Below are 19,409 nucleotides of genomic sequence, written 5' to 3'. Positions count from 1 at the left end.
TCTTTGCCGAGTGCACGACAAAAAACACTTGGCAAAATAGCGTTTGCCGTAAAAGGGTTTGTCGAGTGTCGTTTACCGAGTGTAACACTCGGCAAACCCTTTGCCGAGTGTTTTTGGGGCTTCGCCGAGTGCCCCTGGCACTCGGCAAAGCTCCTGTATCCGGTAGTGATCACAGTCATGCCAAATGCTATGGCGCGACAGGCTGGCCGCCCTCGGCCAACACGACACGTTGGCGCAGGTCGCCAGCTGCTGCCAATGTGCCCAACCCCAACCTTGTCACAAAGTGCATGTGGCCTGTTACAGTAACCGCACTAGAGTGATCAAAAGAATTAAATCTGCAAAATATTTGCCAACAAGGTTATTATTAAATATTGAATAAATAACTTAAAAATAAAAAAAGGAGGTGAGGGAGGTTTAGGCACTGGCCGAGATTGAGATGGATTTCTAAACTAGAAATGAATTTCAGTGCCAAAAATATATAAATTATAAAAATATGAGAACTCCAACATGCATATGGTGAATTTCGGTGCAGACATTAGAAATATTTCTGAAAAGTGTTTTGCATGCAAACAAGCAAACCAATTTTTTAGTTTGTTGTGAAATTTTAGAAATTTCAAAGTTTTGGTGGTTTTTAGCATGAGGAAATAAAAAGCAAACGGTATTACAGACAAGTTGAACAATTAGTACTTCTATATGTTAGATAATTTCAAGATATGCTCAATTCTATGAATATATGAGGTCATGAGAAGTTATTGGTTATATCAGTTAAATATTGTACAATTATTATTTGTGGTATTATATAGGCCAAATATTATAGGTTTTAGCCTATCGAAAAAAATTAATAAAGTCATTAAAAGTTTGAACACACAAGCTTAATAATAAAATCCTAGCATGCCGGTGACTAGTGGGGCTTCTTGTTGGCATGATGAATTGATGCAGATGGCTCTCCCTTGAAGCTTGGAATCAAACATTGGCAGCAGTTTCGGGGCAAGGGATCGTTGATCTGGCTATAAAGAAACATGTATGCAGGCTTGGGCCACCGTCGTATCATATGTAAGTATCTGATACCAGGAGTGTGGCAAAAGCAACGGATAAAGCTAGTGTGATGAACCATATCCATATATATAAAGCACTACGTGGATGCCGCGTTCAACGTCGAAATGACAGTTTCCCCTTGGTCTCATTAGTGTTAATTAGATTGTTGCACTGGCGCCATGGACGACGTGATGATCGGTAGGGTAGATCGGTAGACACCACCATTGACGAGAGGATGGCCAAGGCGACCGAGAAGCTCGAGGCTGATTTCGCCAAGGTGGGCACCAAGATGAGCAGATTCCCGCACGAGATGCGGGGGATCGGCGGCGGCCACCGCTACATCGCACCGATCATGGCGTCCATCCTCGACCAGGACGGCTCCTTCTTCGTCGAGCCGAGCGTGGTGGCCATCGGCCCGTACCACCGTGGTGTTAGGACCGGCGGTGACATCGAGTTCACGATCTCGAAGCTGGCTTACAGCAGGTCCAGCTCGTTACCATGAGCCTGTGCTCCCATAGGTCCCAGGTCCATCGGAGCTACAACATATAAGGCCTTGGACCTCTCCAATCCAAAAGACTAGCTTTATAGGTAGTGAAGGTTCTTCCGCCTTATATGTTGTACTCCCCACCATCGTTATACGATGTAGGACTAAACCCCAACCCATGGCGCACCTCATCTGCAGAAGATGGAGGAGGTCAAGCTGGCGGCGGCCTACAACCTCTGCCGGAGCTCAGGCCACTCTACGGCAGAGGTGTACGCGAAGGTGCTCTCCGTCGCGGGAGCCGCCCGCGACTGCTACGACACCGACGACCCCGCGGTGATGGGCGTTAGCGACGCCGACTTTGCGACCATGATGTTCCTCGACGGCTGCTTCCTGCTGCAGTACATGGTCGCCGGCGACACCAACGAGATGATCCGGCGACAAATCATGTCCATGGGGGCGAGCATCCAGAAGGACATCTTTTTGCTCGAGAACCAGATCCCGTGGCTCGTGCTCGACGCCCTCGCGGGGTTCGTGCCCGTCGACGTGCGCCGGTTCGTCTACAGGATGGGAGGCAAGTTCCAGGCGTGGACAATCCGCCGGGGTGGCCGTGGCCATGGCAACGTTGACGTTGACCACTACAAGTACAAGCCGCCGCATCTCCTTGGCCTCCTCCGCTTCACTCTGTTCGGCTGCTTGCCTGAGGAGAAGGAGATGCTCAACTACCACGGCTTTGTCATGGACCAGTCGTTGCTGTCGAGGAGCACGGAGCGCCACGGAGCTCGCGCAGATTGGCGTCACCCTGACCCCTAGCACGGCGCCGTGGTTCGGTGACATCCGGTTCCGGTGGCGCCACCGCGTGCTCGGCAAGCTGTCCCTGTCGCCGGTGTTCCTGAACCATTTCACCGCCTGTTGTCTCGTGAACATGGCGGCGTTCGAGACAATATACACCGATGAAGAAGCGACCAAGGAGCCGGACGGCTTCGCGGTGAGCTCGTACCTGTCGGTGCTAGCGATGCTCATGGACGGGATGCGGGACGTGCAGGAGCTCCGGCAGAGACACCTGCTTCACGGCTCCATGAGCGACATACAGGCGCTAGTCTTCTTCAAGGCCCTCCGCCACCACCTGCGCTTTGGCATTCGGCACATGACCCTCTTGGAGCAGATCGGCACGTACATGTGCCGCAGGTCGCTGGCGATCCTCGTATACCAGTTCGTCTACCTCAACTACTACCAGATCGCCACTGCCATCATATCCATCACAAACAGTCATTAGCAGCGTCTGTACGGTCCTTCAGACGTTTAAGAATGGTTCTAATAAATAGCCTGCTATAGCATCGCTATGCTTTTTCAAAATGTATGCATTGCCATTTGCCAACCAGTACTATTCTCCTATAATACAGTTGGGTACCCAAATCGAGCGAAAGGTAAAAAAAAAGATCCAGGGTGAAATGCATGCGCGAGCCAAATTCACGAACAGGACCACGGTCCAAGAACCACAATCCCACTCCCAGGAACTATTCCATTCCATGGAGTTCACCTTAGACCGAAATGACTCGAGCTCTTAATTGCCAATGGGGAGAGGACGACGAGCTCCACCTCCACGGCAAATGTGTTAGGCATGTGTGGCGGTCACGGTCGTCACCAACCGGGCGACTGCCCCGCACCACTCCTCTGCCTCTCTGTCTGATCTCTCGCAGGTCGGGGCGGCAAGAACAATTAGAAAGGAGGAGTGAAGTGGTAGCGTGGGACGATGCCATCTGTTGTTTGGTTGAGAAGGGATAGGATGATTCTGTTTTCTGTTTGATTCTGGAACATTAAAAATGGGATGAGCCATTTACATGTAGGGCCCACTTTCATCAGATTTATTTCTTTTCCTTTCCTTTTTTTTTTACTTTTTTCTTCTTCCTTATCCTATCTTCTTCGTTCTTCTGTTGCGGACTGCTTCACTTGTGAGTCGTGACCCGTGCTCATTGGCCTCCGCCGGCGACCTCCCCGCCCTTCCTCCGCCCTCCACCTGCGACCCCACGCTGGCTGCCCGGGCCTGCCAGAGACCTCCGCACGCCTCCTCTGCCCTCCACCATGCGTCTCCTCTAGCCCACGCCCTAGGCCTCCTCCGCCCGTGCCTCCTCTACCCTCCACAATGCGTCTCCTCTGGCCTATGCCCTAGTCCTCCTCCGCTCGCGCCTCCTCCACTGGAGCTCGTCGGGGCCGGGCACGGCAGTGCGCGGCAAGGCCGCAGGTGAACCTCGCCGGGGTCGGGCGTGGCGATGCGACGAGGCCGGGTATGGCGCCGCGCGACGTGGCCAGGCGCAGATCGCTGGAGCCGCTGGTGGAGACCGCGCCGGCCACCCTCTCTCCTCTCCTTTCTCCTCTACGTCGCGTGTAGAGCTCGTCCCAGGTGGGACGCCCCTGTTCGTCGAAATCGCGGGGACGGGGTTGCCCCGGATCTTTGCCGAATATTCCGACCGAGGATGACTCCGCCCCTGGCCGCCTCTCAACCAAACATGGGGCTAGGTGGGATAAATGATCCCGTTCTCGCAACCAACCGCCACCTAAGCGTCATATAAAATATTCGGCATCATGATCCTTTCAACGATTGCACTTTATAATGTGCACAAAAAATGCCACCTGGGATGATCCCGTCGTAGCTAGCCACTTGCTTGAGGTGTTGATCACTTATATTCGGCATCACGATCCTTTCAACGATTGCACTTTATAATGTGCACAAAAAATGCAACCAAAATATGGATGGATAGAGTTTGTACTAATACGTGCGCTCATGCAAAGTTTGAACTTAAAACAAAAAATGGTGCAAGGAGAAAGAAAAATGTAAAACCAATCTATGAATAGAAGTTGGATGACATAAGTTTGTATTCACAACCTATTACTATTCACATGTTGATTCTATTTTTCATATATTTTTTTGCATACGTTGTTAAGCTCAAGTATGCATGAAAATAGATTACCTGTCCATCCATATTTTTATTTTGGTTTTTTAGAAAAAAAAACACTTGTAAAGTTGCATTTTGTGTGTGGGAGCACTTAATCGCCACTAGGAGCACATGTTCTCGAACGTAAGAATCCATGTGCGCGCGATATCTGACCGTCAAACATGGTAGCTGCCCTATTCGCTTGAACTTATCAGCCGGCTTATCAGCTAGAATCTACAGTATTTTTCTCTCACAAGAAAACAGTTTCAGCCGGCTTATGTATCAGTCGAACAGAGCCGAAAGGTGAGTTCCACGGGTCCTCTCATCACGTGGCTACATGAGGCCAAGTCTTCTGTTTGATTGTTTAGATATAATATAGTTCTATATTATAAGTTCGTTAACGATGGAATATTCATCATGCACATGTTTAATCATGCTAAGCTAATGGACCATGTCATCTTTGCACACTACGTACATGCCATCGATATCTACCAGCTAGCTCCTCCGTACCCTATATATTCACCTCCATATGCATACCTCCATGCACTGCACACAACAATTGCTCAACCATCAAACTAAACCCAGACTCAGCTAGCCAATCATTTCCATTCATTCAAGAATCAAGATAACCAAGCAGCTGTCGAATTAAGCTAATGGCAAGGGCATGCACAAGCATCACTGGTCGCCGCCGTGGTCGCGATCATTGTGGCGGCGGCAACCGTGCTCGGAACGGCGTCCGGCGCCAACTACACCGTCGGCGAGCCGGGGTGGCTCGTGGGACCTGCGGACCAACCTCACCGCCTGGTCGTCCACCGTCGACTTCCACCCGGGCGACCAGCTCGTGTTCAAGTACGACGCGTCGGCGCACGACGTCGTGGAGGTGACCCAGGCCGGCTACAGCTCCTGCTCGGCGGCGAGCCCCGTCGTGGGCGGCACCCACCAGACCGGCAGCGACGCCATCAAGCTCAACTACGTCGGGAGGCGCTACTTCATCTGCGGCAAGCCGGGGCACTGCGACGCCGGGATGAAGCTGGAGGTCAGGGTCACGCCCGCACAAACGACAGGGGCTTCAACACGTGTGTTTACCACCCCGTCGGCGCGGCGCCGGTCGGCTCTCTACTTGTCACCGTTGTGTGGCTGCTGCTTGGCCTCACCCTCACCATTGCCTAGCTCAAGCTCACAGCTGTTTCATTTCATTCAACCATGCAGCATCTCATATAGTACTGTTGAAAGAATAATTAATGTCTCTGTTCTAAATATTCATGTCAGTTTAATCTAGGAAGTGTATGCAGTTATGAATCACAGCTCAAATAAAGAGAGCAAGTTAAGAACCAGAGTGGCACCACAAAAGTCGAAATGATGGACTCGCTCACAAAAAGTAAACATGATGAACTCACATGATACGCAAAACAGGAGGAGAAGGTTATCTGAGTAGAAAATGATAGATGGTACTTGCGATGAACAGAACCACAGTTCAGCAGCTGAAACTGCACGACCTGAGACATTCCACCCTAATGTCTTCAATACATCTTAGTCTAATGGGACAAATATCTCATGACAAGCAAGCATATATGTTTTGCCTGGAACCAGCATAACGTGGCACACCGTACTACTGTCTTCAGAATGCCATCTAGTCCGAAAATGTGAAAAAGACAAGTTCAGCAGCAGCTTTGTCTGCACTAACTCATACGGAACAAAGAGCTTTAGGCACGGCACTAGTAACCCAGAAACCAAAGAGGTGAGCTGATTTGCGTCACTGTTATTTTCTCTCACTGGTCAACAACCTGAATCATAAAGAAAAAATAATTGTTAGCACAATTCCAACTGCCTAGGAATCAAACAGATTGGATTTTGATGATAAAATAACAAGTGTAATAATTAGTAAATAAGCCAAACTGGCTTGCAACCAGAAAATGGATCCCAGGTATATGTGATGTTTAAAGTTCAGAAGTGCCTAACAGCATTCACAGTATAATACTTTCATAGGCCTAGAGGTTTTTCTAGTAACTCATTTCATCAGCAGAAATTCATGAAAAGATAAAAAAGGACAGACCCAGTGCCAGAGGCTCCCACATGAGTGGGGTCTGAGGAAGGGACAAACCGAGGCAAGCCTTCCCCCCGCAAATCTGCAGAGAGGCTGCTTCGAACCCACGACCTGGTGACTCAGTGAGACAGCTCTCACCACTGCACCAGGCCTGCCCTTCTTAAATTCATGAAAAGATAAGAGAATAAAACCATCTAAGTAACCAAATTGATAAAATAGTCAAATCCCAGCACCACTGTCCTAATCAATTGCAAAGATAAGAGAATTGAACCATAACTCTTGTTAAAATTGAAGGAGAAATCAGTCATAGCTTAAGAATCATCAAATTGGTACATAGATTCTCTAGTTTTGTGTAAAGACCTTCGGTTTCTAAGTTCCAGCACAAAATGGGCATTGCTGAACTAACCTTCTGAAAGAATATCCAAAAGAAGGTAAACAAAAACATAATAAGGTACAAAATGGAAGGATTCACAATTATTTGTGGCTAACTATAACTATTATCAAACGCTAAGGTAGCAATATATCCTTCATTATAATTAATGACAGCAATTATTAAATGCTTGCCTAACATATCAACACGTAATTCTGATACGTAATAAAAAGGTACAAAAGTACCATTTCAAACTATAAAACTCCTGAAAATACACAAGTTCTACTATCTGGCAGATTTCAGACACATGAAATGCATACATATCACACGAGAGTTGAAACTATGCTAGCAAATATATAAAGTTGGCAAGACTGAATCAGGTCTAAAGATAGTTATCTATTCTAGCAATTCTAAAGAATATAAAGTTTGGTCGCTTGTGTTTATTAAATATTGTGAAATTTGGTTAACTAAATTAGCATAAGCAAAGAGGCTCAGTTGTAGATTTAAACTAAAAACCACTATTTAAGCAATAGAGCAAACAAACTAAAAACAATAACTCCTTGGATTCAAGCAACAATCAAACAGATCTGCAGATTCAAAACCTAGCCTAAAGGATATTATTTAGTAGTAAGCATAGAACTTCTTTTTGTTTGGAAAACCCAAATCTAAGGAACAAAACTGCTTTTTTTTGTGACTAAGGAACAAAACTGCTATGTAAAAGTAAAGTGTTAAACAGGTTCCTAAACACAAAACAAATACATTAAAAGCATTTTGTTTGTTAAAAAATATAACACAGCCTACCAAAGCCACTGCAAGGTACATAACACATCAAATGTAGGATCATCAAGTATCCTTCTAATAGGTGCCTGGAAAATACATTAGATCATTGGATGACATATTCTAATTTCGATAAGTGGCTCCTACTATACAAAGATCTGCCATCACATTTATGTAGCCTAGATCATAACCATCAGAAACAAGGGAATATGCTAGCGCCTTCCACTGCAGTCTGCAACCAGCTTACACACCCAGGACACAAACACATAAAAAATTGATCTCTATTTGATCAAGCAACTTCGCATAAACAAGTGACATGAACATGGAAGCCAAGGAATGTCTCAGAAAAAAATCAACGAGGAACACAGGCATCGAGGACAAGGAGTTGGCATAGATGGGGCCCCATGCTTCTTGTTGTGGAGTTCTACAGAATGTAAAGTTTCAATTATAGTATTCATTTGTGTTAACACTCAGGTTTAGTATCTAGACACACAAGGTATATATAACCCGTAAAAGGCTCAATTGCACAAGTGCAAGTTACAACAAAGCCTGAAGTACACAAAACTCAAAATTTGTGAAGTTAAGTTGACAACTGAGAAATGAAATAACCAAAGCAGCTCCTTAAATTCACACATAATAACAATTATTATCACCAACAATTCAAAAGGAAGTCAATCTGGAGTGTTGAATAATACTGCGATGTCCAACACAAACTTCAAATTCGGTACCTAAGTCTATAGAACTTATTGAGAAATTAGTCTGTACCAAACATAAGTATATACCACAACCTACGGCTACCGGAGGGAACACAATTCACCAAACTGATGACCATCAAGCTTTCTACATACAACTATGTGCTAATTTCCATGTTCTAAAATTTTTCGAGTGAGTGAGAGTAATAACTGTATAACAAATCCAAAAAGGAAATGATACGTTCCCTCTACTTCTACAGGATGCTATATGACAAAATATGCATGTATCAGAGCATACAGATAATCATAAATAAAGGAAAATAATTAATGGAGCATTTGATAAAGCAGCAAAACTTGTTATAAACAAAAAGCTATGGGATGGAAATCACCAGAAAGTCGATCAGTTTGTTGGAGCAGCGAGGAACTCAGGCGGCCAGGCCAAGGTGTAGGCATAGATAGGAACTCCGTGCTCCTTGCCATCTTTCATCACCAAGCGCTCCAGCTTGCCGGTCTCCAGATGGAACGAGTAGCGCCCATATCCCCATGTAGTGATGAACACCTTCCCGGTGCGAGCGTAGTCCATGTCGCTGAGCCAGGTGCAAAGCATCCGCATCATCCTGTCCTTGGGAAGCCCAGGCACGGTGTCGAGCACTTTGGTCATGCAAATCTCCCTCTCCATCCACCACCCCCTGTCGCTCCACCTGGGCTCTCCTCCACGCACCCAGATCTGCAGACGCTCTTCGTCCACGATCGACGCCATGCACAGACGGCCGTCCTCCGGCGTCTCTCCGACGCGGTACTTGTTGAAGCCATCCCCCAGGGCGGCAGGCACGGGCATGAACGAGAAGTCGAGCGTTCGAGGATCCAGCTGGAGCACGCGGCTGGAGTTGCAGATGTGCCAGTAGATGTTCCCAGCGGCGTGCACGCAGCGGGCCTCGAACCACCACGGGTCGAAGTCGACGACGACGCCCTCGGCCCTGGGCAACGCGCGCCAGCTGGCGCAGGTGCCGTCGCAGACGGACGCGACCCAGGCGCGCGGGCGGGCGCCGTCGACGGTGAGGCAGACGGCGTCGAAGGTGAGCCTGCTCGGGTGCGCGCGCGCGAGGACGGCGACGCCGATGACGCACCTGTCGCGGCGCCAGCGATCGACGACATGGTCAGGCTCAGGCAGCGCGTCGCGCGGCGGCGGCGGGAGCAGGACGCGGCGGCGCGACGCCGGGTCGACGGCGAGGATGCGGGGCAGCAGCGACTTGGGGCGCGCGTGAGGGAGGAGGAGGACGAGGCCGAGGTGGACGTCCTGGATGGAGAGGCTGCTGGCGGCGCCCGGGGTGAGGATCGAGGGAGATGCGCGGGGAGGCGGCGTCGAGCGGGACGAAGACGGCGGGGTGGTGGGTCTTGTCCGACGTCGGCATCGGGGGCGGCTGGGCGGGGCCCTTGGGGTGGAAGAAGTAGCCGAGGAGGGGCGGCACGCGTGGGAGGGCGCGGACGGCGGCGCGGCGCCAGCGGTGGCAGGCGAGCGCCGCGCGGAGGAGGTCGGCGGGGGCCAGGCGGACGAGGATGGCATGCAGGACGAGGTCCGTGAGGTCGGCGACCGTCGTCGTCTCCAGCGCCGGTGCAGGCGCCAAAGCCGGGGGGCGAGGGGAAGGGGAAGGGGAAGGGGAAGCGGCAGCGGAGGACGCTAGGGTTTGGTCCTCGCGGCCTCGGCAGCTGCTTTGGGGCGCCATAAGTTCGTCCGACCCGAGACGAGGCGAAGTAGCAGGTGTTGAGGGGAGACGGGAGACAGGGTGGGAGAGAGAGCAAGCAGCGACAGACCGACAGCTGGAGGTCACTTTCCACTGACCCATCCCAGTTCCATGCCAGCTGGTACGTAGGCTCTTTCCGTATGTTCGCTCCAGGGGTCGGTCCAGGCTTTTTGAATTTTGATTGACCGAGAACCCAAAACCAAAAGGCTTGTTCACCGTTTGGGTCACGGCACAGTAAATGAGTCTTCCGTTTCCAACAGCGAACGCAAAATATCTTCGCTCCTCTCTCTCCCACGCGGCCGTGCAGGACATGGCGACGGCGACGACGTGGGGCGACGGCGCGCTCTGGCGCTGGCGCGGCGCCCGGATCCGGCCCCCCTCCCTCTCCTTCTTCTTCCCCGACCCTCCCTCTCCCAGACCCGCGTCCCCGGCGGATCCTGCGCCCCCGGCGGATCCCGCGCCCGCGCCCCCGGCGGATCTCGCGCCCGCGTCCCCGGCGGAGCTCGCGTCCCCGGCGGATCCCGCGCCCGCGCCCCCGGCGGAGCTCGCGTCCCCGGCGGATCCGCGCCCCCGGCGGAGCTCGCGTCCCCGGCGGATCTCGCGTCCCCGGCGGAGCTCACGTCCCCGGCGGATCCCACGCCCACGCCCCCAGCGGAGCTCGCGTCCCCGGCGGATCCCGCGCCCGCGCCCCCGGCGGATCTCGCGCCCACGCCCCCGGCGGATCCGCGCCCACGACGGATCTCGCGCCCGCGCCCCCGGCGGATCTCGCGTCCCCGGCGGATCTCGTGTCCCCGGCAGATCCCACGCCCCCGGCGGAGCTCGCGTCCGTCGGCGGGGGAGCAAGCACAGACGCCAGACGAGCGCGGAGGAGCGGGGCCGGCGGCGCGCCCGGTGCGGGAGCGGGCCACCTCGGACACGAGCGAGCGCCGACGATTTGTGTAGCGAGGAGAGAGGACATGCTTTTTTGCGTATCGTATGCTTCGGCAGGCAAAATGGGTCACTGGTTTGGGTCAGCCGTTGGAGGTAGTTTTCGGATAGGCAAAGTACCGTTGGGGACGTATTTTAGGTATGCCTCTCGGTGTTGGAGACAGTCTTATGGCCTGGTTTAGTTGACGAAATTTTTTGAGAAATGGTACTGTAGTATTTTTCGTTGTTATTTAACAATTAGTGTCTAATAATAGTCTAATTAGGCTTAAAAGATTCGTCTCGTGAATTTCGTCTAAACTGTGTAATTAGTTTTATTTTTTATTTATATTTAATGCTTCATACATGCGTCCAAAGATTCGATGTGACGGGGAATCTTGAAAAATTTTGTAAAATTTTGGAAACTAAACAGGCACCTAGCGACTTTGAAAATATGCTATTTTGTAGTAACATCTACTTTGAAAATGTACTGAATTAGGCTCTATTCGCTTCAACTTATCAGCCTGGTTTCTCTCATAACAAATCAGCGAATAATACTTTTCAGCCAGACTTTTTCAACAAAACGAATGGGGCCTTATTTGGTTTTGCAAAGATTATACTTCCTTGGCCCGAGAAAGAATGCAACTTTAGGGTCTAGTTTTTGTTCAACAAAAAAAATCATATCAACTCTCATAGACCACATAGGATCAGCTAGCCAATCATTTCCATTCATTCAAGATCATCTAGCAGCGTCGAATTAAGCTGATGGCGAGGGCACAAGCATCACTGGTCGCCATTGTGTCGCTGCTGCTTGGCCTCACCATTGCCTAGCTCACTGTTTCATTTCATTCAACCATGCAGCATCTCATAGTACTGATAATAATGTCTCTTCTGTGTTCAAAAAAAAAATGTCTCTGTTCTAAATATTCATGCCAGACAATTTGCTTGTATGTATCACAAACATGAAGTCACGACACTGTTAAATATAAAATAGATATATGACATAGATAATGTGACATTGTTGCTATGGAGACCAAGAACGAACATTCTTCTTTTCTCCACAAAAAATTGTACAGCCATTGAAGGGGCAGCAGTAGCCTCTATATATAGTAGGATGCCACAGATATCAGCACCTTACTCCGTTACCAACGAACTACCACATAAGAACAACCCAATCAATGGATCGACGACTAGGAGGGGGGCTTCAGTTGCGATTAATTCACATGGTGCAAGCACGAACAGTCGATCGAAGCGATTATGCGACAGGAGGGCACGCTTCGCTGTCCTTCGATGTGTCAACTTCTGATGGTGGCATGAACTGCCACATTGGGTACCCCGGATAGCTGATAAAGGGCATCATCAGCTTCTGCCCTGCAGCTTGCCCCTGGGCATGGAATGGTGCTAAGGGCGCCTGAGGGAAAGGCGCCGGTATCAGGGTCGGATGAGGCATGTAGGCTGGTGTTGAGGTCATAAGCTTCATCTGGTGCTCTAAACTCTCCTTCTCTAATTTCAGTTTCTGCTTCTCATCACGAAGCTCATCCTTCTCGGCCTGGAATTAAAGAAACAACAATAGATTCACAAATATTGGAGATCATAGAAAAATAAATATATCAGAAAAGGAGTAAACTTTGTGCCCTCGAGAAAAAAATTTCCAACAGCTGAGTACTTGAGAGTAGTTAGAGGCATAGCAGCCAGAACAGTACGATATAATCAACAGTCTGATCAAATCAATAACAAACTCGGACTCTGCATAAAGGGTTATGGTGGACTGTGAATATTACAGAATTGAAAATGCTTCCAAAGCTTGATAGCTAATTGTATCCATCATTAAAAAAATGAAGGCTTTTGACCTGTCATTGGATACCCTATAACCCGTTCCCCAAATTCACACCCATGATTTGGGTCAGGTATGGGTAAGTAACTTGCTACCCGTTGAATTAAGGTTAAGGTAAGGGTCTCCCCGCTTCTACCTGTAATCTCGTCTCCTTCCCTTGCCCCCTTCCTTCGTAGTTGATTCTCAATTATATCACAGGAAGCACAAGCCCCCTGTGTATCAGCATACCATTGCTTTCCTTTGTGCTCTTCCATATCTCACTACCCTGTGCACTGGTGGCAGTGGCGAAACCCAGCCAGCCCCAGTGGAGGGGCAGGCGTGGAGGTGCAGCAATGTCCAGCTGCGGTAGCGTGGAGGTGAGTTCCTCGTCGCCTTACCCGCAACACGTGATTTGTAGCGCTATACGTATATTCCAGCACTTGTGAACAACAATCCAAGCAGGCAAGCATATGTTCATGAGTGAGATGGGGAGTTATGGGGAGGGTGTAGAATGGATATTTCATACCCTCCCCATTAACAGGTCTAGAACGCTTTAGATGATCAATACATGATTTGTGCTCTGTTGTGGTGCATAGAAACAACATATATGTAACAAGTTATGTAGTATGTTGTCAGCCAGAGGCTGATTTTGTGTGTGTGGACAGTTCACATTCAGAAAAGGAAGTTTGTACCAGTAAAACTAGCTGTTAATAAGAAATGTCTTGCGTGAGCTATGCAAGAGCAGTCAGTATATTCATGTGCAGGCCATAAGCTACCATAAAGCATTGCCAGCATTAGATAAAGATCTCATAATTGTAGATGAACATAAGAGTGCTACTGGGTAATGTTATGGATTCCTGAATAACACGGGGCATGCTCGAACCATAAAAGGACAATGTATTATATGTGGGTTAACAGTGTTCAAAATAAACAGCTGAATAACCTTTAGTTCTTTAATCTTTTCTTCAAGACTACCATTAGTTTCCTTCAGCTGCTGTGCTTCTGAACGAAGCTGAATAACCATGCGAGTAGCATCACTTAGGATAGCAGCTTTGTCAGCTTTTACTGGCTTCCCAGGTTCTAATGTAGACCCCAATTCAAGAAACCTAGAAAACCATAAGAAAGAAATGAAAAGGTATGTCAATGACCTGGCAATCCATCTTTGATACTGCAGTGTCAACAAAATTATGTCTATGATTTACCTGTCATTCAGCTTGTTCCTCCTCATTTTTTCCCTAGAAGCTTTAGATGTTGGCACATCATTGGATCCTGACCTTAAACTGCAAGATGCAATAGAGTTACAATTGTAAGAATGATGGTTGCATACAGCAAGACAATATGAAATACTTTTTTTTAAGTCGTAGAGTGAAATAACAGACACACCGTTTATTGCTTCCAGGCTCCTTGAAGACATCATTGGGCTCCTTGAAGACATCATTGGTGTTCACATAGCTGCCGACTTCCACACTGTAAAATATGGGGAAAATCAATTAGCAGTTCCAACTGTATATGAACTTTCTTTTTCTTATTTGCTAGTACCTAATTTGAACCAAATAACTGAAAATCATTCATCGACGAAAGTAATCAGAGAACTAGCTACATGTAAGGCATTGAACTCTGCCCGTATGGAGTAGACTGCATTCAGTAAAGCAAAAAATGGTCAAAGTCCAACAACAGGATCACTGCAAATTACTCCTAAATTAATATCATAGCAGCATCAGCGCATACATCTTTGGCTCTGCAGTCCAGTTTTACGATCCCATGATTCCCATCCATGACCTAGCAGTACATCCCATTGCTCATAGTCACAGCCTCACACGCATACTTATCAGGACTTGTAATACAACCCCCATCAATTAAGTCGCCAGCATCTAGAGCAGACCATCTCAATTGTTTGGGCGAATCATCAGTCATAATCACACATAATCCATCCATTCCACTGTCATAAACACAGTCGCTGCAATATAAGACCAAATCTACCAAAACAAGTTATCTTGGAATGCGCAAACTCAGCATCCTTGTTTTTTAGGAAACCATTTTTTCCTTTGGGAACTCTAATCTAATTTAACCTATATAAAAAAGCAGCCACCTCTCCGGATCAACAGACTGGAAGATCTGCTGTACAGAGCAACCACCTCTCCGGATCAGATGCCTCCCAGCGCATGCATCTACTATCCAGATAGCCGCCCCCCAAATCCCACACCCGCCCGTCTCTACCCCAACGATTCCACGATACTCAGAGATACGGAACGCGGCGGTCACGGAAACGATCGCCAGGATCCTACGCTAAACAAAGCATCCGCGTCTTCTGGAACTAGAAAGGGCGTGGGGGAGGGAGGAATCGATTGGTCAATCTGGGTGGGCGGACCTGGGGTTGGAAGAAGACGGGGACGCGTCCCACGGGAAGGCCCCGCAGGCCGCGGCCGGGAGGTCGTCGAGGATGCCGCAGTCGAGGAACCAGTCGTCGCCGGTGCCGCCGCCGCCGTCCGCCGGGCCCGGGGGGAGAGACATCGCCGCCGCCGAAGAGACCTTTTGGGGGCTAATAGCAAAATTCGTGGATCTTTTGGGTGCCTCGCGTCGCGGACCCGAGATTAGGAAGGCGGGCCGTGCTGTGGGTGACAGGTGGGTCCTGGCGCGTTTCGGGTTAGAGTTTGGTTGGTGGACGGAGCAGGTGAGGCGGGTGACGTGGCGTGGATGGAGGAGAGCCAGGGCCCAGGGGGCGAGTGCGAGTGGGACCCCCTTCGCTTGCCAAGATTAGTTTCACTACTACTAACTTGATTTGACTGATGAACACTGACTTTAGTTAACCAATGGAGGCATGGACCTATGACAGCGATCTTATCTTTTTGTTCACAACAAAAACATGCATGCCACCGTCACCATTGCCTTCATCTGGTGTGGCTACAGGCTAGCGACCGGAGCATGGACCGTCGCTCCCCTCCCCTCTTCGTCTACACTTAACACTGGATTGGTCAGGTCACCTCTCAAGGCTCAATCTGATGCTCAGAAAGACAAATTGATAGTTCTACACGAACTGATGACGTTTTGCACAACAAAAGATAACTAGTTGTCACAAGTTGAAGTCGCCATCCAAATAGCCTCTACTCTTTTTTTTTCTTTTTAACTAGCAAATGTGCTCCTGCGTTGCATGAATCCAATACGTCCTGAAATTCGATCTTCATACGATTGCTAGATGTGAGTTCCTAACTCATACGAGCGTGAATCATGAATCTGGGTCATATATAGAATACATTTGAACAATCGAATACTATTAATAGTTCCTATTCTACGCCAACGCCTTGTATTGTCATGAAAGTGCCCAAAGTGGTGCCGGAGTGCTGAGTGGAACGCATGACTCTTCAATTCGGTCAAGCCTCGCGTTGACAAAGTAGTTAGTAGATACTAAATAAATAAACTGGTCGACCACGTGGGGAGGCGGCATTGAACGATGGTATGGGTTGTGGGGTGGAGTCGACGAGTGCACTCGATGCTTCAGATGCGTCGCTAGGAATTGAAAAGGACGGCACCAAGAGACACAAGGGTGGGCAAACGTCCGGATCGATTTGGTAACGTGATTTAATATTAGTACGGAGTACATCAGAATTGGGTGGGACGTGAAGGAAGTTTGGGACGTAAAACACAGGACAAAAAGAAACACTTTGCTCATTAATCATAAAAATCTGCATGAACAATTTGATGGTAAAAGTTTTTAATTTATTAGAAAGGCCCCGTTCGCTGGTCTGAAACTTGGCTGAAACTGGCTGAAAATACTGTTTCTGCTGAATTGTTGTGAGAGAAAAACACTATTTACGCTGAAAAAAGAAGCCGAACAAGTTAAATATGGGGTAAGCCGAACACGGCCAAAGAGTCGATAGCCCAAAGACCCACGATTGTTGCTTTTATTCTATATTTTTAATATTTATATTGGAAACAAATCTAAAACCCATAAAAAAGCTAACACGACGGGCAACAAAAACCAAAAAAAGGAAAAAAAAACAAAAAAAGTGAAAAAAAAGATCGCCGGGCTAACAAAAAAAAGATCATGAAAAAAAACATAAAAAATAATGTCCGCTCAAAAACCAGGTGGACGGGAAAAAGTAAAAAAGAGAAAGAAAAAAAATGAGAAAAGTGGAAAAAGGACGTGGATTGACGCACCAAAACCGAGGGTATTTTAAAAAATAAAAGAAAGCGGGTTGAAAAAACACTTCATTTGTAGGGATCACGCAATAGCCATGTAGCGTATGCTATCCATAAACAAATTTGCATGTGTTTGTATACTTGTCCCTAAGAACATATTTGTTGAGAATTATTATTTAGTTCTTAATTAGGGATTAATTCAAGGGATATTTTTTCACCCATTTTTCCCTTTCACATTTGTAACCGTCTACATGGACCTTGTATATATATATATATATATATATATATATATATATATATATATATATATATATATATATATATATATATATATATATATATATAGGGAGAGGCTATTCAGTAGCCGGCTACAAAATAAGTTATTCTGTAGCCACCTCCATTTACTATAATTTTATATACTAATTTACCATAATATAAATACATATTTACGATAGTTGGGTTACTATAACATATGGGGATATTTACCATAACGTTATATTAAACCACTTAGTAAGGAGTTACTATAATCTCGTAAAATAACATAGTAATTATCGTAACTCAAAGTGGCTACAGAATAAGTTATTCTGTAGCCAGCTACAGGATAGTAGTTCTATATATATATATATATATATATATACGCACACACTATTTATTAGAATACAACGTAGAATCATTTGCATCTCTCGCTTTTGTCTCGCTCTCTACTTCTAACACGTTATCACGCATGTTTGCTCTCCGCTGGTTACGGGCCAGAAACCAAGAAGACGTCGATGGCCGATGATGCAGTTGCACGTCGTTTTCACTGCAGACCGTCGATGTCATTTCCACCAACGAGCAAGGCCGGAGAAGATCGCCGGCATCGCTGTCTCTCCTGCGAGGCACGCTCCTTCTCCGCTGAGACGAGTTCGCGGCGTCGCTGCTTCTACTACAAGTCCAGACAGAACAAGAACAGGCGATGATGTTCTTCACACCGATGAAGAAGAACTAACGAATAAAGGCAACAACCATCGAGAATGAGTTCGTCGTTGTTTACCTTCCTCTCGACGCCTGTCCTTGCGGTTGTTTTTTCTGCAGCCTTGCGACAGGACTGACGACCGACGGTGACTGTGGCCCGCTGCGCCTAGCGGGTCCTACGGCAGGCGGCCTCCACGCCTCGGCCTCGCGCGGCCTTCCGCCCGTGGCCGATTCCCTACAGTCGGAGGCGTCTACGCCTCCAGCGCCCGGCGCCCCGGGCACGCGCTCGCAGCAGCGGCCCCCGCGGCCAGGCAGACATGTCTCGGTGCTCGGCCTCCCTCGCGCGGCTCTGCACCGCGGCGGCCAGCCCCTCGTGCGGCCTCTGGGCCGACAGCCGGCGGCCTGTGGCCCCTGCGCCCGGCGACTTGCGGTCCTGTGCCTGCGGCGGCCGGCTGCAACCCGCGGTAGCCCCGCGTGCCCTAGTGCCTGCGACCGATGGTGACAATCGGCTGCTCCATGGCTTGAACGACAGCAGCGGTGCCCTCACGGTCGAGGAGGCCCGAGGCCAAGCGACGTTTCCTGAAGGAAAACTGTACGTCCGTGAGATTGGGATGGGGAAAGGATAAGCAGCATGTTCTGTGCCTTGTCGTAAATGATTGTAAATTTTTAGTTGGAACAGTATTTTTCTCACATAAACCAGCCGACAGTACTTCTTCACGGACCAGCCAACCGAACAATAAACCCTTTTTCTTTCTGTGAATTACATTATAGTTCTGAAAGATTATCAATGTATATTAGATTTATGTTGTAGCCCTCGGATACATTGTGCAATATATTGATAAATGCTTGTTTAAGACTTTACGTCTAAATAAATTATGATGCACAATATTTGCCTTGCGTAAATAGATGATTTTTTTAGACATATCGATCCTCAAAAATTACATCATAATATATAATTGCAGATAAATTTACTATTGTCATGTTTAGATATTTTTTGTGTCTATGATTTTCTGTTTTAGTCATGGACACTAACAATATTAGTATGGTAGAGTTTTTACTCCTATAGATTGTTTTTTAGACCAGAAAATTGTTCATGTCTAAACATACATAGTTTGTTGGTTTTGTTGTTTGCCAATTACTTTTAATTGCAATAAAATCGTAGCCCCTTAGTTAATTGATAGTTAATTAAGGATGGCTGAATTTAGGCTCATATGAGCCTAGTCCAAAAAAAGCAAAATGGCAGCCAAACCATTTTGCTAATGAGACTAATCATGAGTGGATCATGTCTCTAGTTTTTCAAACTATTGAAGACTATGATCACATTATTCATACAATTTGCTTCCACTAGTAAAAACAAAATGCCTAATGTGCAATATGAGTAATGGTAATGTGAACCCAAGAATGATAAAGAGTAATGTCATATATGTGGTTGTGTTTAGCAAGAGCTAAACAATGTCATACTCTTAAATCTGTAGTTGATCTATATCAATATTCTATAAGGGATGAAACATGAGCTACAGAAATAAGA

General features: G+C 47.7%; 1 protein-coding gene and 3 pseudogenes across 1 annotated transcript; 2 read left to right on the top strand and 2 right to left on the bottom strand.

Annotated features, from left to right (window-relative positions):
• The first annotated feature begins 1,270 nt into the window (after positions 1–1,270).
• On the top strand, positions 1,271–2,792 carry LOC136469197 (UPF0481 protein At3g47200-like; annotated as a pseudogene).
• A 275-nt stretch (positions 2,793–3,067) lies between these two features.
• LOC136469196 (chemocyanin-like) lies at positions 3,068–5,728 on the top strand (annotated as a pseudogene).
• A 163-nt stretch (positions 5,729–5,891) lies between these two features.
• On the bottom strand, positions 5,892–10,056 carry LOC136476504 (uncharacterized; annotated as a pseudogene).
• A 1,886-nt stretch (positions 10,057–11,942) lies between these two features.
• LOC136476505 (transcription factor ILR3-like) lies at positions 11,943–15,373 on the bottom strand. The gene is made up of 5 exons (XM_066474373.1): positions 15,159–15,373; positions 14,174–14,257; positions 13,993–14,070; positions 13,734–13,896; positions 11,943–12,526 (listed from the first exon to the last, which is right to left on the bottom strand). Exons 1-5 carry the CDS (start codon positions 15,299–15,301, stop codon positions 12,233–12,235), a joined length of 762 nt encoding a protein of 253 aa, XP_066330470.1. The 5' UTR covers positions 15,302–15,373; the 3' UTR covers positions 11,943–12,232.
• Between the last annotated feature and the right edge of the window lie 4,036 nt (positions 15,374–19,409).

This window comes from Miscanthus floridulus, chromosome 8 (assembly GCF_019320115.1).
Source record: "Miscanthus floridulus cultivar M001 chromosome 8, ASM1932011v1, whole genome shotgun sequence".
Lineage (NCBI taxonomy): Eukaryota > Viridiplantae > Streptophyta > Magnoliopsida > Poales > Poaceae > Miscanthus > Miscanthus floridulus.
Note: the sequence above shows the minus strand (reverse complement) of the source record. Positions and strands in the feature narration are given on the sequence as shown.